We start from the raw sequence: 18,530 nt of genomic DNA, 5'->3' as shown, positions 1-18,530 counted from the left end.
CCAAGAAAGTAGGAACAACAGTGTGTTACTGACCAGAGGGAAGGGAACAGGCACTTGAATTTAGAATTACGTCTATGATTACTTACTGTAACTTCGGCATAGTCAGTCGGCATGTGAATTTGCTTCCCATTTTCTTTATTTGCCTGAGCAGCTGTATCATCTCCTTTTTCTTGTTTTTGACTTTTTAGCCATATGTCATACAACTGCTCCAAGTCTTGAACTAATGAGAGCAGAAGCTAAAATAAGTAATTAGCAATTAAGGCAGGATTTTGAGAATACTAGATAAATAACTGAGTTTGCAAGCTTACTTCAGTTCCCATCTATGGTAAGAAGAAAAAAGGAAGGACACAGTATAGACAGTTACAGAGCTTAGAGATAAGAGCCAAGAGCAATATGAATCTCTGGCTACTTACCAAGACCCATTTCTGCCTATCTAGGGGAAAGGAAGATGTTACACATTTCTGAACAGACACCCAGAGTAAAGATAACAACTATGCCACCAGATAACAACTATGTCACGGTATATTAATATCTGTATTTCTAAATGCTAATACAAAGTATGCTACAACTTTGGTTGGATTTAGTTTGCTTACTTTCAGACAATAATAATATCATTTATGTCATGGCTTACTTATCGTTTTTGATTAATCCTGCCCTGCAACTCTCTAATGGGATAACAAATCAACAACTGAACATGCAGTCATTCCCAGTAAACACCCAAGGGCAAGAAGGAGGGCCAAGGGGACAACAGGGAATGCTTCCACAAATAGCTTGCCACCATATGCTAGCCACAGAATCCTTGTGTGTTCACATAGCAATATGGAGCGTAAGTACTAAACAACATTACTAATACACAGATCAATATTCTGCTTCTAACACCTTAAAAAATAAGATACAAACTACTGTATTGCTAAAATACACTGTGGGCCATGAATAGATAATATCATTCATTTTATTTGTTTTTGAATATCCAGCCTGGGTATATTCAAATTAAAAAAGAAGCTCCTGCAAGGCTTACTACAAAAGACTAAAGTGGATTAAAAACTTATTGAGGAAAAAGAATGAAAAGAGTTAGAGCATGCCTTTAAATGCCTACTTTAAAAAAACAAACAAACAAACAAAAAAACCTTACTGCTGTTCTCCTTCATATAGGTCCACATCTCTCTTTCCTCGGGACTGTGAGCAAATGAGCAGTTTCCATCATACTGACATTTCTTGCCTGAAGCAATATGATTGCACAACTGGAACATGAATTAAAAAAAAACTCCTTATGAATATAAAGAGTAAATGAATGATACCAGAAAATGCTTTTTAAGTCTTGGCTAGTGTTCTCCCCCCAGCTGACATTTATATCACCTGAAATGTAAAACTGTGTTTATTCTATTAAAAAAAACAAACAACCACTATTACTGTTGTCAGAAAGAGTAAACTGTTTGAAGCAAGTAACATGAGTAAGAATTTAGTTAAATCACTTTTTAAAGTGACTAACTGCCACTGATGAGAAAGGGCTTCAGTAGCAGAAAAGGACTGATCTCAGATGTTAAGACTTAGCACTGCAGAAACACTATTAGCACATCCCCACCAGCTCCCATGAGAATTTCTGCAAAACTGATGAAAAAAGCTCAGTTACTGGTATTCTCCAGTTACCCCATTTTCTTAACCAACAAGGTTAGTTTTAGGTTAACATACATCAAACTGCAGAGGCACTTGTTTCTTTGCTGGAAGAGGACGAATAGTCATCCATTTCTTACGTTCATTAGACATCACTAGCACCACACGGCGATCTTTGGTCCACCTAGTTAAAAATGGACGCATGCAATGAAAAAAAAAAGTATTACTAAGAAAAGACAGAGTGTGTGTAGACAGAAGTAGAACCAGGAAAGCCACGAATGTTTCTTCGTAAATCTCAATTAGGCAGGGAAAGCTTTAACTGAATTTTGCTGGAAACTCTACCATAACTTATTAATTAAAAAAGCAAATTGCCACTGTAGCATTTCTCATTACAAATTATTTACATACTTCAAAGAGATTTACTTTGTTGTGCTTCGATACACTTTTCGAGTTCCTTGTATGGCCTCTTTCCTTAGCAGTAACAAAGTTTCCCAAGTGAGGCTTTAAACAGCTACAAGAAGGCAAAATTTTCACTGTTCTGTCTTACTTACGGGTGTCTTGCCTTTGCACTGCAGTATTTTTTGTTTCTGTCTGGCTCATTAACTTGACCATTTCTCCAGCACTGGCCACAAACAAACTTAATCTTCAAATTAAGTGATCCATATTTCATTTGGTTCCCAAGGATCTTAAGCCAAAAAAATAACAACAACAATAAAAGTATTTTGTATCTGCAAAGAAATCCACACAATTATGAATTACCCCTACAATAGAAGTATACAATCTATGTCCTGAAGCAGATATTACACTACACGCCTTGCAATGGTTCAGCTTTAAATTTCATATTTAGACATTTCTTAAGGAATACCTTTTTATTTAACTTATTTCTGATTTAACTATATGTACACAGAAGTTGTGATAATATGAATACGATGTATAAACTAAATAGATAAAGGTCCTACACAAAAGACTATCAATGGCCCTATGGCAGCTGCCTTTGAAATGACAATTAGGTTTCATGTTTCACCTATGACAGAATAAGAAAAACAAAAAAGCAATTGCATTGAAGCAAAGCAGGCATTTTAAGCATAATTGCACCAAGAAAAGCTATACTGAAAGATCATTCGGGGAGAGTTAAAAGTGATTTCTGAAATACACTACATTATACAGACCCAGAAAAAGAATTACCAGAGTTGCTACAGAGTTAGTTTCATGGCAAAATTAAAATACCTGTGATCCATGGGTGCTAGCTTCCATGTTCTGCCAATATTTCTTTGATTCTTGAACAATAGCATCATGTGAAATGCCTGTAAAGGAAAGTAAAAAGTACTTACGACTATCCTAAAATTGCAGAAATGCCCAACCTGGAGTGATACTCAAGTCACAATGTTTTATTTTTATTTTTACATGTTTTACATACTTTTTTTTTAATGTATATATACACGTATACACACAAACTCGTAAGAATCTCACAGGGGCCTCCAAAATAGAAATACTGTATATATGATCACATTGAAAAGCTAACACAGAAGTGTTTTTTCTTAAATTACAGATTGCTCAAATAAGTTAAGATACATCTTTGAGTATTTATGTAAACATAATGTACTTATCCACTGAGAATCTATTTAGAAAACCTGGATTTTATTGGAGACCACCAAAAAATTATTCAAATTGCCAGCTGAAAGAAACTAGATTATCCCTGTCTTCTTTAAAGAGATCTTAAACAAGTCTTGTTAATTAGGTCTTGTTTCAGAAAGGCCATTCTTACAACTATTTCAGCTAAGGCTCCCATCGCAGCTACACAGCATGCTCACATACTATAACATTTGCTATCATTCCACACAAACACAGACTGCCATCTGTGTTTGGTTTGAGGGTTGGTCAAATACTTATTTCCTGACATAGCATTCCTTTACTTTCCATACCCTACATTCAGAAGAGGACCATCGTTCAAAGTGCAGAGACTAAGCTTTAATTGTCTGTGGGGAACCATCAGGACAGCACAAACATCCTTCCAAAAATAAAACACATCCTTCTGTGGCAAATTAAGGGTTTCTTGGAGAACCCTTACTTCAAAACAGAAATTACAGGAATTAAATATTTGCTGTCCCTGGCTATGTAGCTGCAGCAGGTAAGAACAGAAAATTAGTGTTTTATTTGCACACGTAGAGCTCTAAAGGTTCAGCCCAGGAGAGACCGAACAACAGTGATTTGCAAAGAAACAGTCACCTCTTGTATCTCTGACTTTGTTACTCCAAAAATTTTCAGGTGTGTGAGACATCCTGGCTTAGCACACCAGTACAAGATTCTAGGTAGAAAGCTGAAGCAATGAGGAACCCCTTTTTCAAAGGGACATTGAAGGACAAATCACAGACATAAAGGAGTAAAACTCCCAGCAACACTGTACCACTTTGGGATTGACCTATTTCCTTGGATTTGACTTGGATTCAAAAACTGTGCAACATTTTTGGTTTTATTTCAAGAAAAAAAAATCACATGAAAACGAACTGTTTTTGACAATTTTTATTACTAAAACCTTTCTGATTTTGAAAAGCTAGAAGGCTTACTCAATACATTGTATCAAATTTATACAACTGTTGATTGAATATTCTGTGTGAAAGATTTCAGCAGTTTGACAGTCGGTGCACTGATCCCAAATTATTTATTTCAGGAGGAAGTGAGACAAGGAAGAAGCAGGATTAAGATTAAGGTGAGCACTTTGCTGAATATACCTGTTTCCTTCTGCATTATCCAGACTTTAAGCTCTACCAGACTGTGAGCATAAAAGCATTTATCCTCTCTTAAGCAGCCATAATGCACCTCATGTCTGCACAGGTCAAGCTGACAACGAACTTGAAAAGGGCGGATTTTGGAATACTTCACCATAGTTTCTCGCAAAATGTGGACAAGGCACCTGTTTCAAGAAGAGTCAGTCTTAGACATGCCTTAAAATTACTTTTGTGTGTGGCAAAACAACATAAAATAACCATTCTTTATCACAGCTTATTCAATTGCCTTTTTAACATTTCTTACTTGAAATCAGAAAACAAGAAGCCTTCCCAAAAGGAAGTAGCACCTAATCATCATTTCTAGGTTGAGTAAACCAACATTATGAATTAGTGCTCTTGTAAAATCCAGAGGTTCCTCTTCTGCAAAACATTGCTGAACCCAATCCAACCGGATCATTGGTTTCCATAAGGCAAAGCACATCATGTTTACTTTCAAGTATATAGTCTAATCAAATTACAAACACAAAGTACTTATTCTTTGGTAGAGCATCATTAAAGAGTTGATGCACCAAAGTAAAAGCCTTGCTTTTAGAGCTTAGAGTGAAGCAGAGTAAAAGCAAAGCAATTAAAACACTCCCATTTGTGATTCCATTATATAAGAAATGAAATATATTTAATATCATAAACCTATTTAACACTAATACTGCTATAAAATCTTTCTTAGCTTTCAAGTAATAATGAAATACTGTCATACTACTTTTCATCAACTGAAATAATAGGCCTAAAAGTCTATTTCAGGTAATTAATTTCAAGTAATTAAAGTAAACCTATTCTTAACTGATTGGGTTAAAACTAATGTAAAATAAGCAAAATTGAGTAAGACTGAAGAAAGAGCAGACTTATGAAATCCTATATGAATTTAACATCACACATATAATTATAGCAATGCAGCTCAGCGGGTAGACGAGCTACTAACTGACAAAGCAATAGGATTCAAGTATGAGGGTAGACACCACTACTTTTGAATGCATTGATAAAGATAGAGCTCACTTCCAATTTAGTTATGTGAAACAATCCTTGTTCAGTAAGTTTGTCTTATCAATACCATCAAAGCACCACAGTTAATCAGCAAGGAAGATAAATTAATCAACAGGTAAAAAAATGAAACTCGATATTCAAAAATACCCTGAAATCTCTGTTTCTAATTTGAAAATTAAAGAGATGGTATTTCAGACATACTTGTTATCTTCAAAGTCATGCATCGCAGGGTGAGAGCAAGAAGATGAATTATCTTTGTTCCTTTTGCTTATTATTCTGGGTTTGTGATCAAAACATTTCTGGAATACAAAACAAGTAATTATAGAGTATATATTTTATATATTAAAAATATACCTCACCTTAAATATTTTATCATAGACTTCAACTAGTCTCTACTTTAGAGCTATTCAGATTATTACTCAATATATTTCAAAATATACAAGTTAGTCACAAACCAAAGCACTTCTTAACAGATAAATAGATGATCTATTATAATTTTTATTTTATTAGAAATAAGCAGCACCTCACAAAGAAACATAAATAATCCATGATGTTCTTGAAGAAGTCGGGACACAGTGAAGTTGATCTTTCCATTTCCTCCAAAAAGAGCTTCTCGACTAAAGGCTCCTTTGCGCTCCAGTGTCCATACATCTATCTCCTCTTGGCAATACGCAAACGTGCAGTGACCTGGATATCGGCATTCCTCTTCAGCAGCAACATCTAGAATAACACCACTGAATTTGACACTGCTCTTACATAACTCCTACTTTAAGTTCATCTGAAAATCTTTACTATCTCCATTGAAAATGTTAAATAAAGAAGTTATACCTGTTGTAAACAGGTCACTAAACTCTAACAGATAGTAGCAGAACCTCATACAGAATGACTTGATGAAAATTTAGAGCTCCTCAAAAAGACTGATGCACTATCCTCCGCTACTCTAAGACAACAATGCTGAGAGCCCAGAATACTTCTGTTTAAATACAGACAGATATTTGTTAATTAATATACTAGTCAACTTGCTCACACCATAAGCAGAAGTTCATAATGCACAAGTCTAACAAAAATGCTCTGCTGTTGTTTTTTTAATAGTAAGTGCTCAAAATACACTGTACAGAGCTGCAGGTGACTGGGTGGTGTACCAAGCCTGCCTAACAGCCAGACCAGTTTCTTTGCTAACCTACAAGAAGCTGAAAAAGCTGTCCTGCATGTCCCTCCCTGTCCAGAGCACATCTTTGTGAGAATACAACTCCTCATGAGAAGGTAGGTGCACCCTGAAAGACCTGCTGCAGTCAAGAAAGTGGGATCCACTTTTTTGGACTCTACTCCTCCCTTGTGCTGGCTTGCCAAACAGTAACACATACATACACCAAAGCTTTGGGGAAATATTAGAAATCAGAGGGGCACTACTCCTGTGCCTTTTCTTAGTAATCACTGTATGCATAATTCACAGGAAAAAGGCCCAAAGTGACACAGTAAAATGAAGCAAAAGTAAGAATATCACCTCATACTTCATACTCAGAAGAGAAGTTATTCATAATTAAGGACAGAAGTACATCTCATGTTTTTCTAAATAATCTTGTTAATTGTCAAAATATGGCTCCCCTCATGGCCTTTGAAAGTATAAATAGCCCAGTGAACCTTCTTCCCCACCTCCCATGAAGAACAAAAACTCATTCTATACTTCACTGTGAAAAAGCTAAAAGGCATTACTTTGAGCGTAGGCATTAACATTTTACTGTCTATAACAACACGTACCTTTACATATATAATATGGTCCTACATATTGTGTCTTTGTTGGTCTTGGACGTATTTTTTTCCATGATTTATCTTCAGAGTTTTTAATTCTGCCAATCAGAATATCCTTCTTACATTTATGTTCTAAATTGGGATGGTAAGCATAATCCAATAATTTAGGACCTGAAATGATCACAGAGAATTGCTTATATTCACATAAAGTGCAGCATACTTGTACCCACACACAGACGGCACATACAACCAAAAGCAAAGTACACAAACACACTATATTGAATTCTTACTTGCACCAGCAAGTCTGAAGAACCAAAACTCATTAACAACCACATTGAGCAGAATGAAATAAATAAATACTTACAAAACAGCCAGTCCTGGCAATAAAAAGCACAAGTTATTTGGGGAGGGGGTGCTGTGTTACAACCTTAGAAGTACTATGGGAGGATTTGCACAATGTACAAATCGCTACGTTTTTTCAGATTCCTTACCATGCGTTCCCAAAAAACTATTTTAAAACTTTATTTTTAAAGTTTGATTTAAAACTTTTTGTTTAAAACAACAAAAAGTTGCTTACTTACAAGAAGGCAATGCAGATGAACTCCAAGAATGCGTAAATGATCCAATTTAACCTCTATTTATTTATTTATATTAGAACAGCTACTATGTTCAGACACAAAACACTAGATAAGGAGTATACATGCCGAAAATAAAAATGCCCCTCCCAGAGCCTTGTGATTTTGGAAGCAAAGATGTGCCTACGTTTAAACTCTGTTTTTAGGATGATACCCAGGTGAAGATTGTATTACTTCTGAAAGAAAGAAATCAGGGAGTAAGTCTGAAGATTAGCAATGCTCAGTGAACTTTGCTATTTAAGAAACTACAAAAAAAGAGTGTGACCCATTTTCCCTGGGGAACCTGATGGCACAGCACAACTTCACTAGCAGGTAATATAAGGATGCAATACTTAAAGGCTTTGATAGAGATGCAAAGAAGAGAAGAAATAGATGTTTTTATATAAGAAGTCAAGATATAAACAAGTATTTCCCCCAATATTTTATAGCTCTGGCTTTTAACAGAGCATGTTCTGTGGCTTTTCAAATATGACTTGGATTTGACATGGATTTTTCTTGTAAAAATAATTTTAACCAAATAAAGGAGTTCCTAAAACTGCAATATTCATTCCACAAATGTCTCAATACAAGTCTCTATAAGATCGATTACTATGCTGTACTTTATTATTGACACCTGTAACTTGAAACAAAATGGTGTTTTTTTGTGTTTTTCTTAAGATTAGTCTTAATAAAAGCTATTGCTTCTAGAATACAGCTCTGTTTAACAGCAACAGCTCAGGCCTAGATTAGTTATATTAAAGCCCAGTACAGGTTAAGATCCTTTGAGTCAATACAGTGAAGTTAAGGTTTGGAAGCCTCATGATTATGATTTAGAATTAGTTTGGAGAAAACAAAACAAAAAAACAAAACAAAACAAAAAAAAATAAAAAATAAACAATAAAACAGATGGGATGTGAAGGTTACCAGGTACTTTGAACTGCAGTTCAATTCCCCATGGCCAATCAGAGAGGGTATTGCAAGTTTTTTTTTTTAGTCTTGAGCAAAGGTGTCATTCTTCACAGTACCCTGGGCATTGGGAGGAAAGTGAATACAGAATGTGAATGACCTTACACAGTAAACCTACAGGTTGGGGAAGGCATGTGATGATTTGTGGTGGTTTTAGGAATCAAGAACCTATTAGGACAAGAAATAAAGAAAAGAAGAAAGACAATAGAGTTCTTGAAACATTCTACCAGTTCCTTAATAATAAGATCATACTACAACCGCAAAAACAAGTTGGAATTGAACACTATTGGGAAGCCAAGAGTATTTTATGTACACTAATATTTTAAATGTATGCTTTAGACTACTTTAAAATGAACCCAATTGAGTCCCAAGGCCCCTTACCTTTTTTGACAAAACATAACTGGCAGGCCTGTCTTAGCTCGTGTGTGCCTTCTAATGGGTTTCTTCCGGCAAGTACTGAAGATACAGGTACATTAGCAGTTGCACTGCTAAAAACATTTGAAAACTCATTTCTAGCTTGACCTGCAATTCCCACGTAATTTTCAGACCCAAACAAACTACTAGGGCCATTTATCTGTTGGAAAAAAGTGTATTTTACTTGATCCATCTCATTTCATTTCTCTACATTTAAAATTTAACTTATTTAAATTATTATTCAAAGAATAAGAAAGATTGCACAAAAAAAATAATCAAGTACAAACTTAACTACATATCTAGGAAAGGGGACAGATTTCACAAAAGCCATACACACAGCAAACCAAGCATATAACAAGACCCAAGCAAGTACAGGGTGAACAGCAGCAGTTGCCAGGCTGTTGCTCCATCTTGGCCCATGAGGATGCAATCCTTCATGCCACCCTTCCACACACAGTCAGTGGCCAGCAGGGCCAGTATCTGCAGGAAATACATGGCATGACTATGATACAGAGACCAAATGGATTCTTAGACACAAGGCAGCCTCTGCTCTGTTCCTGTACTAAGACAGTTCTCCAGGACTCCTAACATTTGGCACCCACACCATACAGAGATTTTCTCTCTCTTTGGTTGGTTATTTTACACTTCAACTGTATTTTAAAATTATTTTTTTCCTGTGTTCAATTACTGCTGCTTTGAGCTACTGTAAAACGATTAGCATACAGTTCTGGTATGGAAAAAAGTGCCATTATTTTCTTAATTTTCATAGAATTTTCTTTTAAGGTCTATGTTGAGCCTGTGAGGCATTAAGATTTGAACTGATGTAAAAAAAAAAAATAATACTTACAAACAATGGGGAATTATTGCTGTTAAGAGTTGGTGTTCCATCTCTAGAAGCTGAACTTGAGAGATCTAAAGGAATAAAAGGAAGTTTCAGTTCCTCAAAGCATCCTATCCCAAAAATTATATATTATTCCTGCAAAGTATAAGCAAAGGTGCTTTTTTTTTTTTGGACAAACAGAGAAGTTTATTGTTTTCTATGGGGTTTTGTTTAGTTGGTTTGTTGGGTTTGTTTTTATTTTTCCCAATTATGCAAAAGCCCCGTTGTAAGCAACTCAGCTGACAAATTACTGGGCAATCATGTTCAATATAACCATCTAATTAATGTTAGCAGTAGTTTTGCAGACATGCTGAAGGAATATAAAGATACCCTTGCAGTACAAAAACAGTAGATAGATAAGCTATACCAGATTAGCAAAAATAAGGAGATGAAAGAGGGTTTAGAGAATTTTAAATTTTGCTTTGTACATTTGGCCTCGTTTTAAAGAGAGCATGCTCTGTAATACTGGTGATTAGAGACAAAACTTATTTCTTTTCTATTCCAGTTCACTGATTATTTCTTGCTATTTCACATGACTTTACTATATAATTACAGTACCTGGAGTCTGAATCCAAATCTGAAATATTGCTATATTTTCAGAGAACACAATTATACTAGACTTCTAGGATTCCTGTTTATCGTCAAATCATCAGAAATGGTTTAAGCTGTGAGTACATCTTTGTTAAAATAAATACCTAAGTAAATAAAGCCTGAAGTTAGCATGGTTCCTTCTTTATACTTTTTCACCTGAAACCACTAACTTCCACAACAAATTAAAAATGAAATGCACAGAGGGAGCTTAGAGCATACTTACGCAGACCCCAAGTAAACAGCAGCTTTATTTATAAAATCTTGTGTATAACCAATACTGATCATCAGTACTCTTAAATATGAGCACAGGCCAAATTTTATGGAAGTACTAAATATTAGTGAATAGTGGTGAAAATTTCTTTGTTAAAAAGGGAAGCCAGTTGTCTCATTCACAACTCTAACTCATCATAAGGTCAAATATTAAGACTCATTTCTTACCTCTTTTTGGGTCACTGATTGAAAAGGTGCTTAATGGTGAACAAAAATTTTCCAGTGAAGAAGCCAAAGGCTGTGAAAAGATTTCTGAAAGAGAAGGCGAAGGAACAAATCCTGTGCTAACTGGCAACGTCCCCAGCAGTGAGGCAGAGAAAGGAACACTGGGAGCTACACTTCCTGCAGGAATAGGTCCCCTGGCACCTGTAGTTTGCTGGATAAAAAGGAATTTAAAAAAGTGTTCACGCACATGAGGAAAAAAAAAAACTCTCAAGAACACAATCTGTAACAGTTTTTCTTTTAGTGAAGTTTCTACTAAGTTTTGGTAAACCTACAGCAAAACAACAATAAGAGGTACCCTTCAGTACTGTGCAGAACTAACAGGACACTTACAGAAGTGCAGAAATTACATCTCAGTGCCCTAATCAATAAATTCTCTATGAACCAAGCACTTTAATGGTTCAGTTAGCTGAATTTAATAATGGATTTGATTTTTTTTTGTGAACTAAAAATCAGAATTGAATTACCAAATTATGTTAGAAGCATAACACAATAGTGAAAAGGAAGAAGAGTCCAACCCACATGATTTCTTCTAAATAAAAAGAGAACATAATTCAAATTTCAGTACAGTAAGGAGTTAAGAGTTAGCTTTGAAACAAATCTTCAAGTTGAATCAAATGATATTGTGCTCTGTATAAGCCAATTCACCTTCTTCACCCAAGCAAAACCACACAACGTTGGTAAGCACATGACCAAGTTTGGGAGTTTCTTTCCCTGCCTCCCCAAGAAGCTCCCTCCTTGTCTACAGGTTGACTAAGCTGGTCTGCACAATTCAGGCAATGTCTGGTCCCACATGCCACTCAGGCTCTATACTACATGAGACCCACAGTCTGTCTTGAAGGACTGTATTTCCTCTTGGCTTTCACTATGGCAAACTTCTTAGTTTTTCTTAACAACCACAATCTATATTACCATTAACACACAAAACAAACCGCATAAAACTTTAAATAAAAAATGCTTGGCCTTATTTTAAGAGATCACACAAGACAAGTTCACTTCTGTAATCAACCTTATTTACAGCTGCATCCATAGCTGAATGAGAAATTTAAATCAAAACTAATTAAAGAATTGAACATGCCAGAGCCTCATTTAATACTGTGATCCTAAGGGCTCCAAATGACTGTCAGAGCCAGAACCCAGAGTCAGTAACCTTGCTAATAAGTTTAGCCATCTCTGGTCATCAGTTAGAGCTTTCATTCTGACTGACAGCTGAGGAACTCTGTATGCTTCTTATTTTGTTATAACACTCTAGAATGACAGTGTAATGAAAAACAACTCTTCAAATGCCTAAATTTCTGTAATATCTTTAAGAAATATAAAAGGTCAGCCTCATGATGATCTAGCTATTTCTGGTCACGCAGGACACAATACTGGGCAAAGCTCCGATTACACAGGTTCTAGTGGATGCACTAGCAGACCACAGCATAAGCACCACTGTCCTGCAAAGCTATCAGCATATGCTTAATTTGACTTTCTAAAGGCCCAGGGTGGGCGCTTCAACAACCTCCAGTTCACTGAGGACTCATTTGCAACAAATACACATCTGCCAGATTTCAAATGCCTGCCTCACTTTCCATACTAATAGAATTAGTATCCCTCCCCACAGTGGTAGTACTGGTAGAAATATTTCTCAAAGTAGCAACCCTCCACGGCAACCTCACTTAAGTTTTCCAACACATAAAACCAATGTGATTGTCCTCAGAGCCCCGCAGGGTCCTGATGTTATATTTTCAGACACATCTGAAGGAAGCACATCTGAGAGACTCAAGTTGACTGTACACAAATACAGCTCGATGTAACCGGGAAAGTTAATTCACATTTCATTACCTGCCCACTTTGAAAAACAAAACAAACACTAAAAAGAGGAAAAAAAAAAAAAAAAACAAAAAAAAACAACACACAAGATGTCACTCAAAAGAACAGTATTTTGAAAAGAAAGAAACAAAAAGTCTTACCATTACACTTTCATCTGGATCAGGCACAGAATCAAGTAATTCGTCAAGTTCTTCCCCAATAATTATATCTCCATCTCCACAATCTAAACATGCTTCTGGCATAGAGAATGAAACATTTCCTCCATTTGCCAACACTGCAGAAGGCAAAGAAACCTTTTCCACTTGAAGAGACATAACAGAAGATAAGGATGACAGGGGTACTGATGCCACTTTAGACAATTCAGAAACAAAGACTGATGAAGAAGCAGCAGAAACCATTTCTTGCTTCTGGTCAGATAAATCTGAAACAGATAACACAGGAATGAGTGCAACTTTTAGTCAGAAATGTAAAAATATCTCCCATAACGTTTATCATGCTGACATGGGGTGGTGGGGGTAGAGAAACGTGAAGAATGTTTAAGCAAATAAATGTATTCAGTTTCCTCTAACTTCCAGTTGACATGTACCTCTATCTCAGTGCTTATATACTTCTCAAACTAAAAGACAGCAAAAGTTACAGACTTGATACTTTACTAAATCTTTGGCATATTCTCACTTTCCTATTTTTCCAAGTTAGAGAGATCTGCAAGACAATCGCATTAATGGCAATTAGTCATATCAAGATGGGGAATGCCACTGGAGATTGGATCAGCCACTCCAATATGTAGTTTTATAGAGAAACAGATCAGACTTTTTGTCACAGGTCTTTCAAATGACAAGTTACATTTTCTTATGAAGAAGTTTCTTAACAAATACAAGTAGGTACACATGATAAATCTAGTTTCCTAGCATTAATACTGGAACACAAGACTCACCGAACTCAATATCTTCTACAGAAGAAGAAGAACTCTGCAAGTGAGAAAAAAAATACCTCTCAGCACTTTGCACAAGAGCCGTTAAAATTGTTCAAACCTGTTTCACAGACTAAGAAGGTAAGCCCTCACATTTAGGCTTAGGAATTTAAAGACCAAACATTTTTTCAGATAAAGTATCCATTTGCAGACTGAAATACAACCACTGTAGCACTAAAAATCTGTAAGCAACCAACAATAGTGAGACTGATACTTGATATAAGTCCAAATTGCAACTTAAATGTGCTGTTCCTTTATTTCCTCATTCTACTCAAAATCCTCTGTTTACAACTAAGTTGTCTATATTCACCTGAAAAGAAGTCTGTAAGGAAGATGAAGAACTCTTCTTCATTAGTGCTACTCAGATACATTAGAAATATGAAGATATATTTAAGTTCAAATGCAAGGTCAAGTTTTGGCAAGTTAAAGGTCTAGCACCCTTCACTTGAATTACTCTCAGTAATATAAAATAAATAAACAAACAAACCACATTAACTATGCCATTGTCTCAAGGCATTAAATATATTCCCTACATTGGATCTAAAGCTCTAGCTAACATTTATTCTATGGAGATAACTTGAACAATCTCACGCCCTAATTTGCAATAAGCATATAGCAAAATCAAACACAAAGACTGATGGAACCCTGAAGTCCAAAATACCAGCACCTTAAATAAAATGTGAATTGCGCAATTTTTACTTCATCATTGTGAAATTATGAAAGCCATTCCCCATAGTTTAAAGTCAACTTTCACTTGAAATGTGAAAACTTACCAGATTTAATATATCACTAGAAACTGAATTTGAAGAGGGTGGCTGCAATGGAAAGATACCTCCATTAGGTACAAAACTGAGATCAAGAGAGAGAAAGCAATGAATTTTTTAAAACAGTAGAAATTTGTAAGAGTTACAATGAAGTCTTACCTTTGCTCTTACATATGCTTTCCTTATTTTTAACCCTAATTTTTGAGCTAGCTCTTGAGTCAGTTTAATCACACTTTCATCCTAAAGGAAATAAATAAAAATTCATAATGTATATCTATTAACAATTGGTCAGAGACATCTGTTTGCATCTCAAATAATCTATATTCTGAAAGATCTCTGTATGCTGGATGTCTCTTAATGCATACTTGTTCTTTCACAAGCACATAGGACTACAAGCTGCACTGAAAAATACAGAAGCTATCCTTAAGCAAAATTATTCTAATGTCTAGAAGTAAAAAAGAAAGAAAAAAGACCAGAAAATAGAAGAGAAAGCACTTGTCTATCTGAATCAAAAATAACAAAGATTTTCCAAAACCAGAGACAGTGAGAAGTGTGTGTGTTTTCTCTCAATACTTTTGATGTACAGAGAACAAAAAAAATTAACTCAATAATCTGTCCTAAGTCTGTTTTGAGCACACCATGTAAGTTTCGATCAGCATTTTAGATCAAATCAGGAATGCAGTTCTGAAGTGAATCTCTTAATCATCCTCACTCACTGCATTTTAGCTTGCATTATGAATGGTCTCAGAGAGCCAAATTAGATTCATTTAAGATGAAACTAAATGGAAAGAAGTGCTGCAGGAGCATACTTGATGCACTCCAACTCTTAAAAAAAAAAAAAAAAAAAAAAGCATGGAAATCAGATCCTCAGTATCATCATTCCAGTCTACAGATCCTCTCCTGTTATACCAGACACTGCTTGCTAATACAGACATAGCCTAAACTTAGAGGTGCATATTAAGGGATTTAGATGGAGGACAATGCACAGGTAAGAACTACATTACTAAATTCATGAAAACCTAAAAAACAGCTATCACAGGAATAAATGCTACACTTTATGGGTTCTTTTTAATGTTTAGAGTATAACTACTAGAGAATTTTAAACAACAGTTAAATGGTTCTAGTGTTTACTGCAAAAGCTTATAGCAGTTCATACATATGGAAAAGTTAGTATTTCTTTTGCTGAAAGTTAATGTAACAAACTGAATTTGAAGCTTGTAGTATCTGCTGTCAGCCTTAACATCCACAATTTAAAAAAAAAAAGAAGAAGAAGAAATACATATTATTGCGTTTAAAACAAAACTGTACTGGTCTTGATGTAAGTACAGGTTTTCTGTACTAATTTATTTAAAATATCATAAACAGTATAATTTGCCTACCTGCGGCACAGCAAGAGAACATTTTGCTACAGCATCATAAGCCTTCTTATACCTTCCCAGTTCGTTCAAAGCTTTTGCTTTCCGATACAGAGCTCTGAAATTGTTTTCATTCAACCTTAATGCTATCTCACAGTCTTCTAGAACCTTTTCATGAAGTCCCTACGATGGATAAAAGGAAAAAAAGGAACTAATCAGATCAGTTTTTATTGTTAGAAGATAGCATATAAACTGTATTAAATTAAGCTATTGAAACACTATAAAACATTCATATATGCTGCAGTGGGTGAATGTTTGGCGAATTCTCTTAAGCCACCAACCAACATAACCCTGCTTCTTTTTAGCTATCTTTCACATAAAATCCATTTAGTGTTACGTAGACAATTTAGCTGTTTCACATCTTATTCCACAGAGGAAGCGGCAGTCTCAAATGCAATCCGCCATATAAATGGACAAAAATACTCTTCCACCAACTTTCAAGTTCAGTATGACTCTTTTTGGTTAAATTCTAATATTAGTAGCTAAAATATCTAGGTTATTATACTTGTAAAAAGATGAGATTAAAGAGTATGCCAAAATGATTATTTGAAATACTCCAATTCTCAAACCAAGAGCTTTTCACTATTAAGCTTTCCATACCTTCATTTCTGTTCTCAAGAAATCACACAGTTTAAGTAGAAGCTTACCATATTTGAAAAACATGCTATCCTGTTTACATGTAACTTCTCTAAAATATCATCAGAAACGTGTATTTCTTCAGAATTTGCATAATCTGCTATGTTTATAGCTTCTGTATAGTGACTCAGTGATCCTCTCCAATCGCCTTCTCGATATACATCGTTCCCTTCATTAAAAAGATTTCTAACAAGTTCTCGTATAAATAACTGTAACAAAGAAGAGAAACACACAAAATAAATACTGTTTGTGAATCTTCCATATTTCCAAATATATATTTAAATAGAAAATTTATATTTGTAAATTAATAGAACCAAAATCAAATTAAAACTTTGTCTATTTTTCTTCGCATTTTTTTCCAGTCTCTAATACTCAACACAACAATACACAGAAACAAAAGAGGATGAGCTACTTATAAAATAATTATTTTGTACATGTAACTTCTAAGACATATCTACATGTTCCCTACATTCTTTTAGCAAACAGCAGCCCCAGCAACTGGCAAACAAATATTACACAAAGGCTGCTTTTGTAAAACAAATGATTTTTTCAGTCTAAAATGTGAACGATTACTTTCTTAAGCAATGTGTTCTCAAAGCCAGTGAAACAACCTTTTCTTTGATAAAAATGCTAGAAAGATGAATGTGAAAGTGAATGTGAAAGTCCAAAAATTATGCAAAATAGTAACACATATAAGAATAAAATGTGTCATGAAGACATATATGCCTGAAGTCCTTTTACCTCACTTTTACTGTGCTACCCTAAAGTTTACCCAGAAGAGCACATTACTTTATCCAATGAATGCCCCAAATTCATCCCTACCGCTAGCAGGGCTAGTAGGGAAAGAGTTAATCTGAGCTGCTCTGTGAGCAACTTCCAGATATCCAAATATCTGAATACTTCTATCACAGGTAGTCCTACATATAAGTAGTCCTCCCGCTCCCATATTCAGACACAGTAAATTAACATTCATACTCTATTACTTAAATGATGATTGAAAACAACAATAAATATAATAAGATAACCCCATGTCAAAAAAACACTTCTGGAAATGCAAAAGTAGTTTCATTACCTCATATTGTTCTTGTGTCCCTGGATAGGGCAAAGTAGATCTAGAAAAAGAAATTACAAAATTTACTTATGGTACACATTGCTGAAAAGATTATGAAAAGCAGTCTCACTTGCTGCAACAGGCTAAAACACCAAATGCTTTCTACTGCCTGCACTGAACAAGGCAGGAGAGCTGCAGAGTAGATTTGATTAAATGGCTATGTTTTAGAATTACGGAGTCATTTTAATTTGAAGTTACATGGCCAGCCCTAATTCTGCTATTCAAAACGTATCAAGATTTTGAATGCTGGATTTAATGTTTCAGTGTCGTTTGTTTAAAAACAATTCCCTTCTTCCTCTTTTTCAACATGCAAAAACATTTCATATATATGAGAACTGCAAATCTTTCTGTAAGCATTATAAAATTACAAATTATCTGTTAAAAGAACATGTCAGTTTTAATTAAGTCATACCAGTAACACTTAAGGAATTTTAAAAGTTCTTTTGCATGACACACTACAAAGATTTTCTCCAGCACCAAGCGTGTATTTACTTACAAACTTTTGGAAAGGAAAAACAGGAATGCCATCTCTTCCCATACAGGTTATCTGGGAACCACTTTCTAGATACTTTTTTTAAGTGCAGTTTCCTTTTTTTTCCCCCCCATGTCTTATAAGAGCAGCGAACTAATGTGAAATTTCACAGTCAGTTCAAGCTAGTCAGGATCTCCTAGAGGAGAACTTGGCACTGACCCAAGTGAAAATTAACTACTGCTAAGCTTTTTTATTAAGTTAAACTT

General features: G+C 35.1%; 1 protein-coding gene across 4 annotated transcripts in view; it reads right to left on the bottom strand.

Annotated features, from left to right (window-relative positions):
* ZC3H7A (zinc finger CCCH-type containing 7A) overlaps positions 1-18,530 on the bottom strand; it is a 28,647-nt gene that overhangs the window by 3,676 nt on the left and 6,441 nt on the right. For 3 of the 4 annotated variants that reach the window (XM_038187122.2, XM_038187123.2, XM_038187121.2), the window contains 19 exons: positions 17,754-17,793; positions 16,693-16,890; positions 16,010-16,168; positions 14,790-14,870; positions 14,640-14,681; positions 13,831-13,864; positions 13,037-13,317; positions 11,028-11,235; positions 9,966-10,030; positions 9,086-9,278; positions 7,134-7,295; positions 5,899-6,095; positions 5,577-5,674; positions 4,341-4,522; positions 2,839-2,915; positions 2,163-2,296; positions 1,690-1,795; positions 1,133-1,241; positions 87-220 (listed from right to left, as the gene is read on the bottom strand). In XM_038187122.2, coding sequence (XP_038043050.1) covers positions 87-220; positions 1,133-1,241; positions 1,690-1,795; positions 2,163-2,296; positions 2,839-2,915; positions 4,341-4,522; positions 5,577-5,674; positions 5,899-6,095; positions 7,134-7,295; positions 9,086-9,278; positions 9,966-10,030; positions 11,028-11,235; positions 13,037-13,317; positions 13,831-13,864; positions 14,640-14,681; positions 14,790-14,870; positions 16,010-16,168; positions 16,693-16,890; positions 17,754-17,793 — 2,500 coding nt within the window. Of the gene's footprint in view, positions 1-86; positions 237-1,132; positions 1,242-1,689; positions 1,796-2,162; positions 2,297-2,838; positions 2,916-4,340; positions 4,523-5,576; positions 5,675-5,898; positions 6,096-7,133; positions 7,296-9,085; positions 9,279-9,965; positions 10,031-11,027; positions 11,236-13,036; positions 13,318-13,830; positions 13,865-14,639; positions 14,682-14,789; positions 14,871-16,009; positions 16,169-16,692; positions 16,891-17,753; positions 17,794-18,530 lie in introns of all 4 variants that reach the window. The other variant, XR_005269596.2, reaches the window with a different exon arrangement.

The sequence above is a fragment of the Anas platyrhynchos genome, chromosome 15 (genome assembly GCF_047663525.1).
Source record: "Anas platyrhynchos isolate ZD024472 breed Pekin duck chromosome 15, IASCAAS_PekinDuck_T2T, whole genome shotgun sequence".
Classification (NCBI taxonomy): domain Eukaryota; kingdom Metazoa; phylum Chordata; class Aves; order Anseriformes; family Anatidae; genus Anas; species Anas platyrhynchos.
Note: the sequence above shows the minus strand (reverse complement) of the source record. Positions and strands in the feature narration are given on the sequence as shown.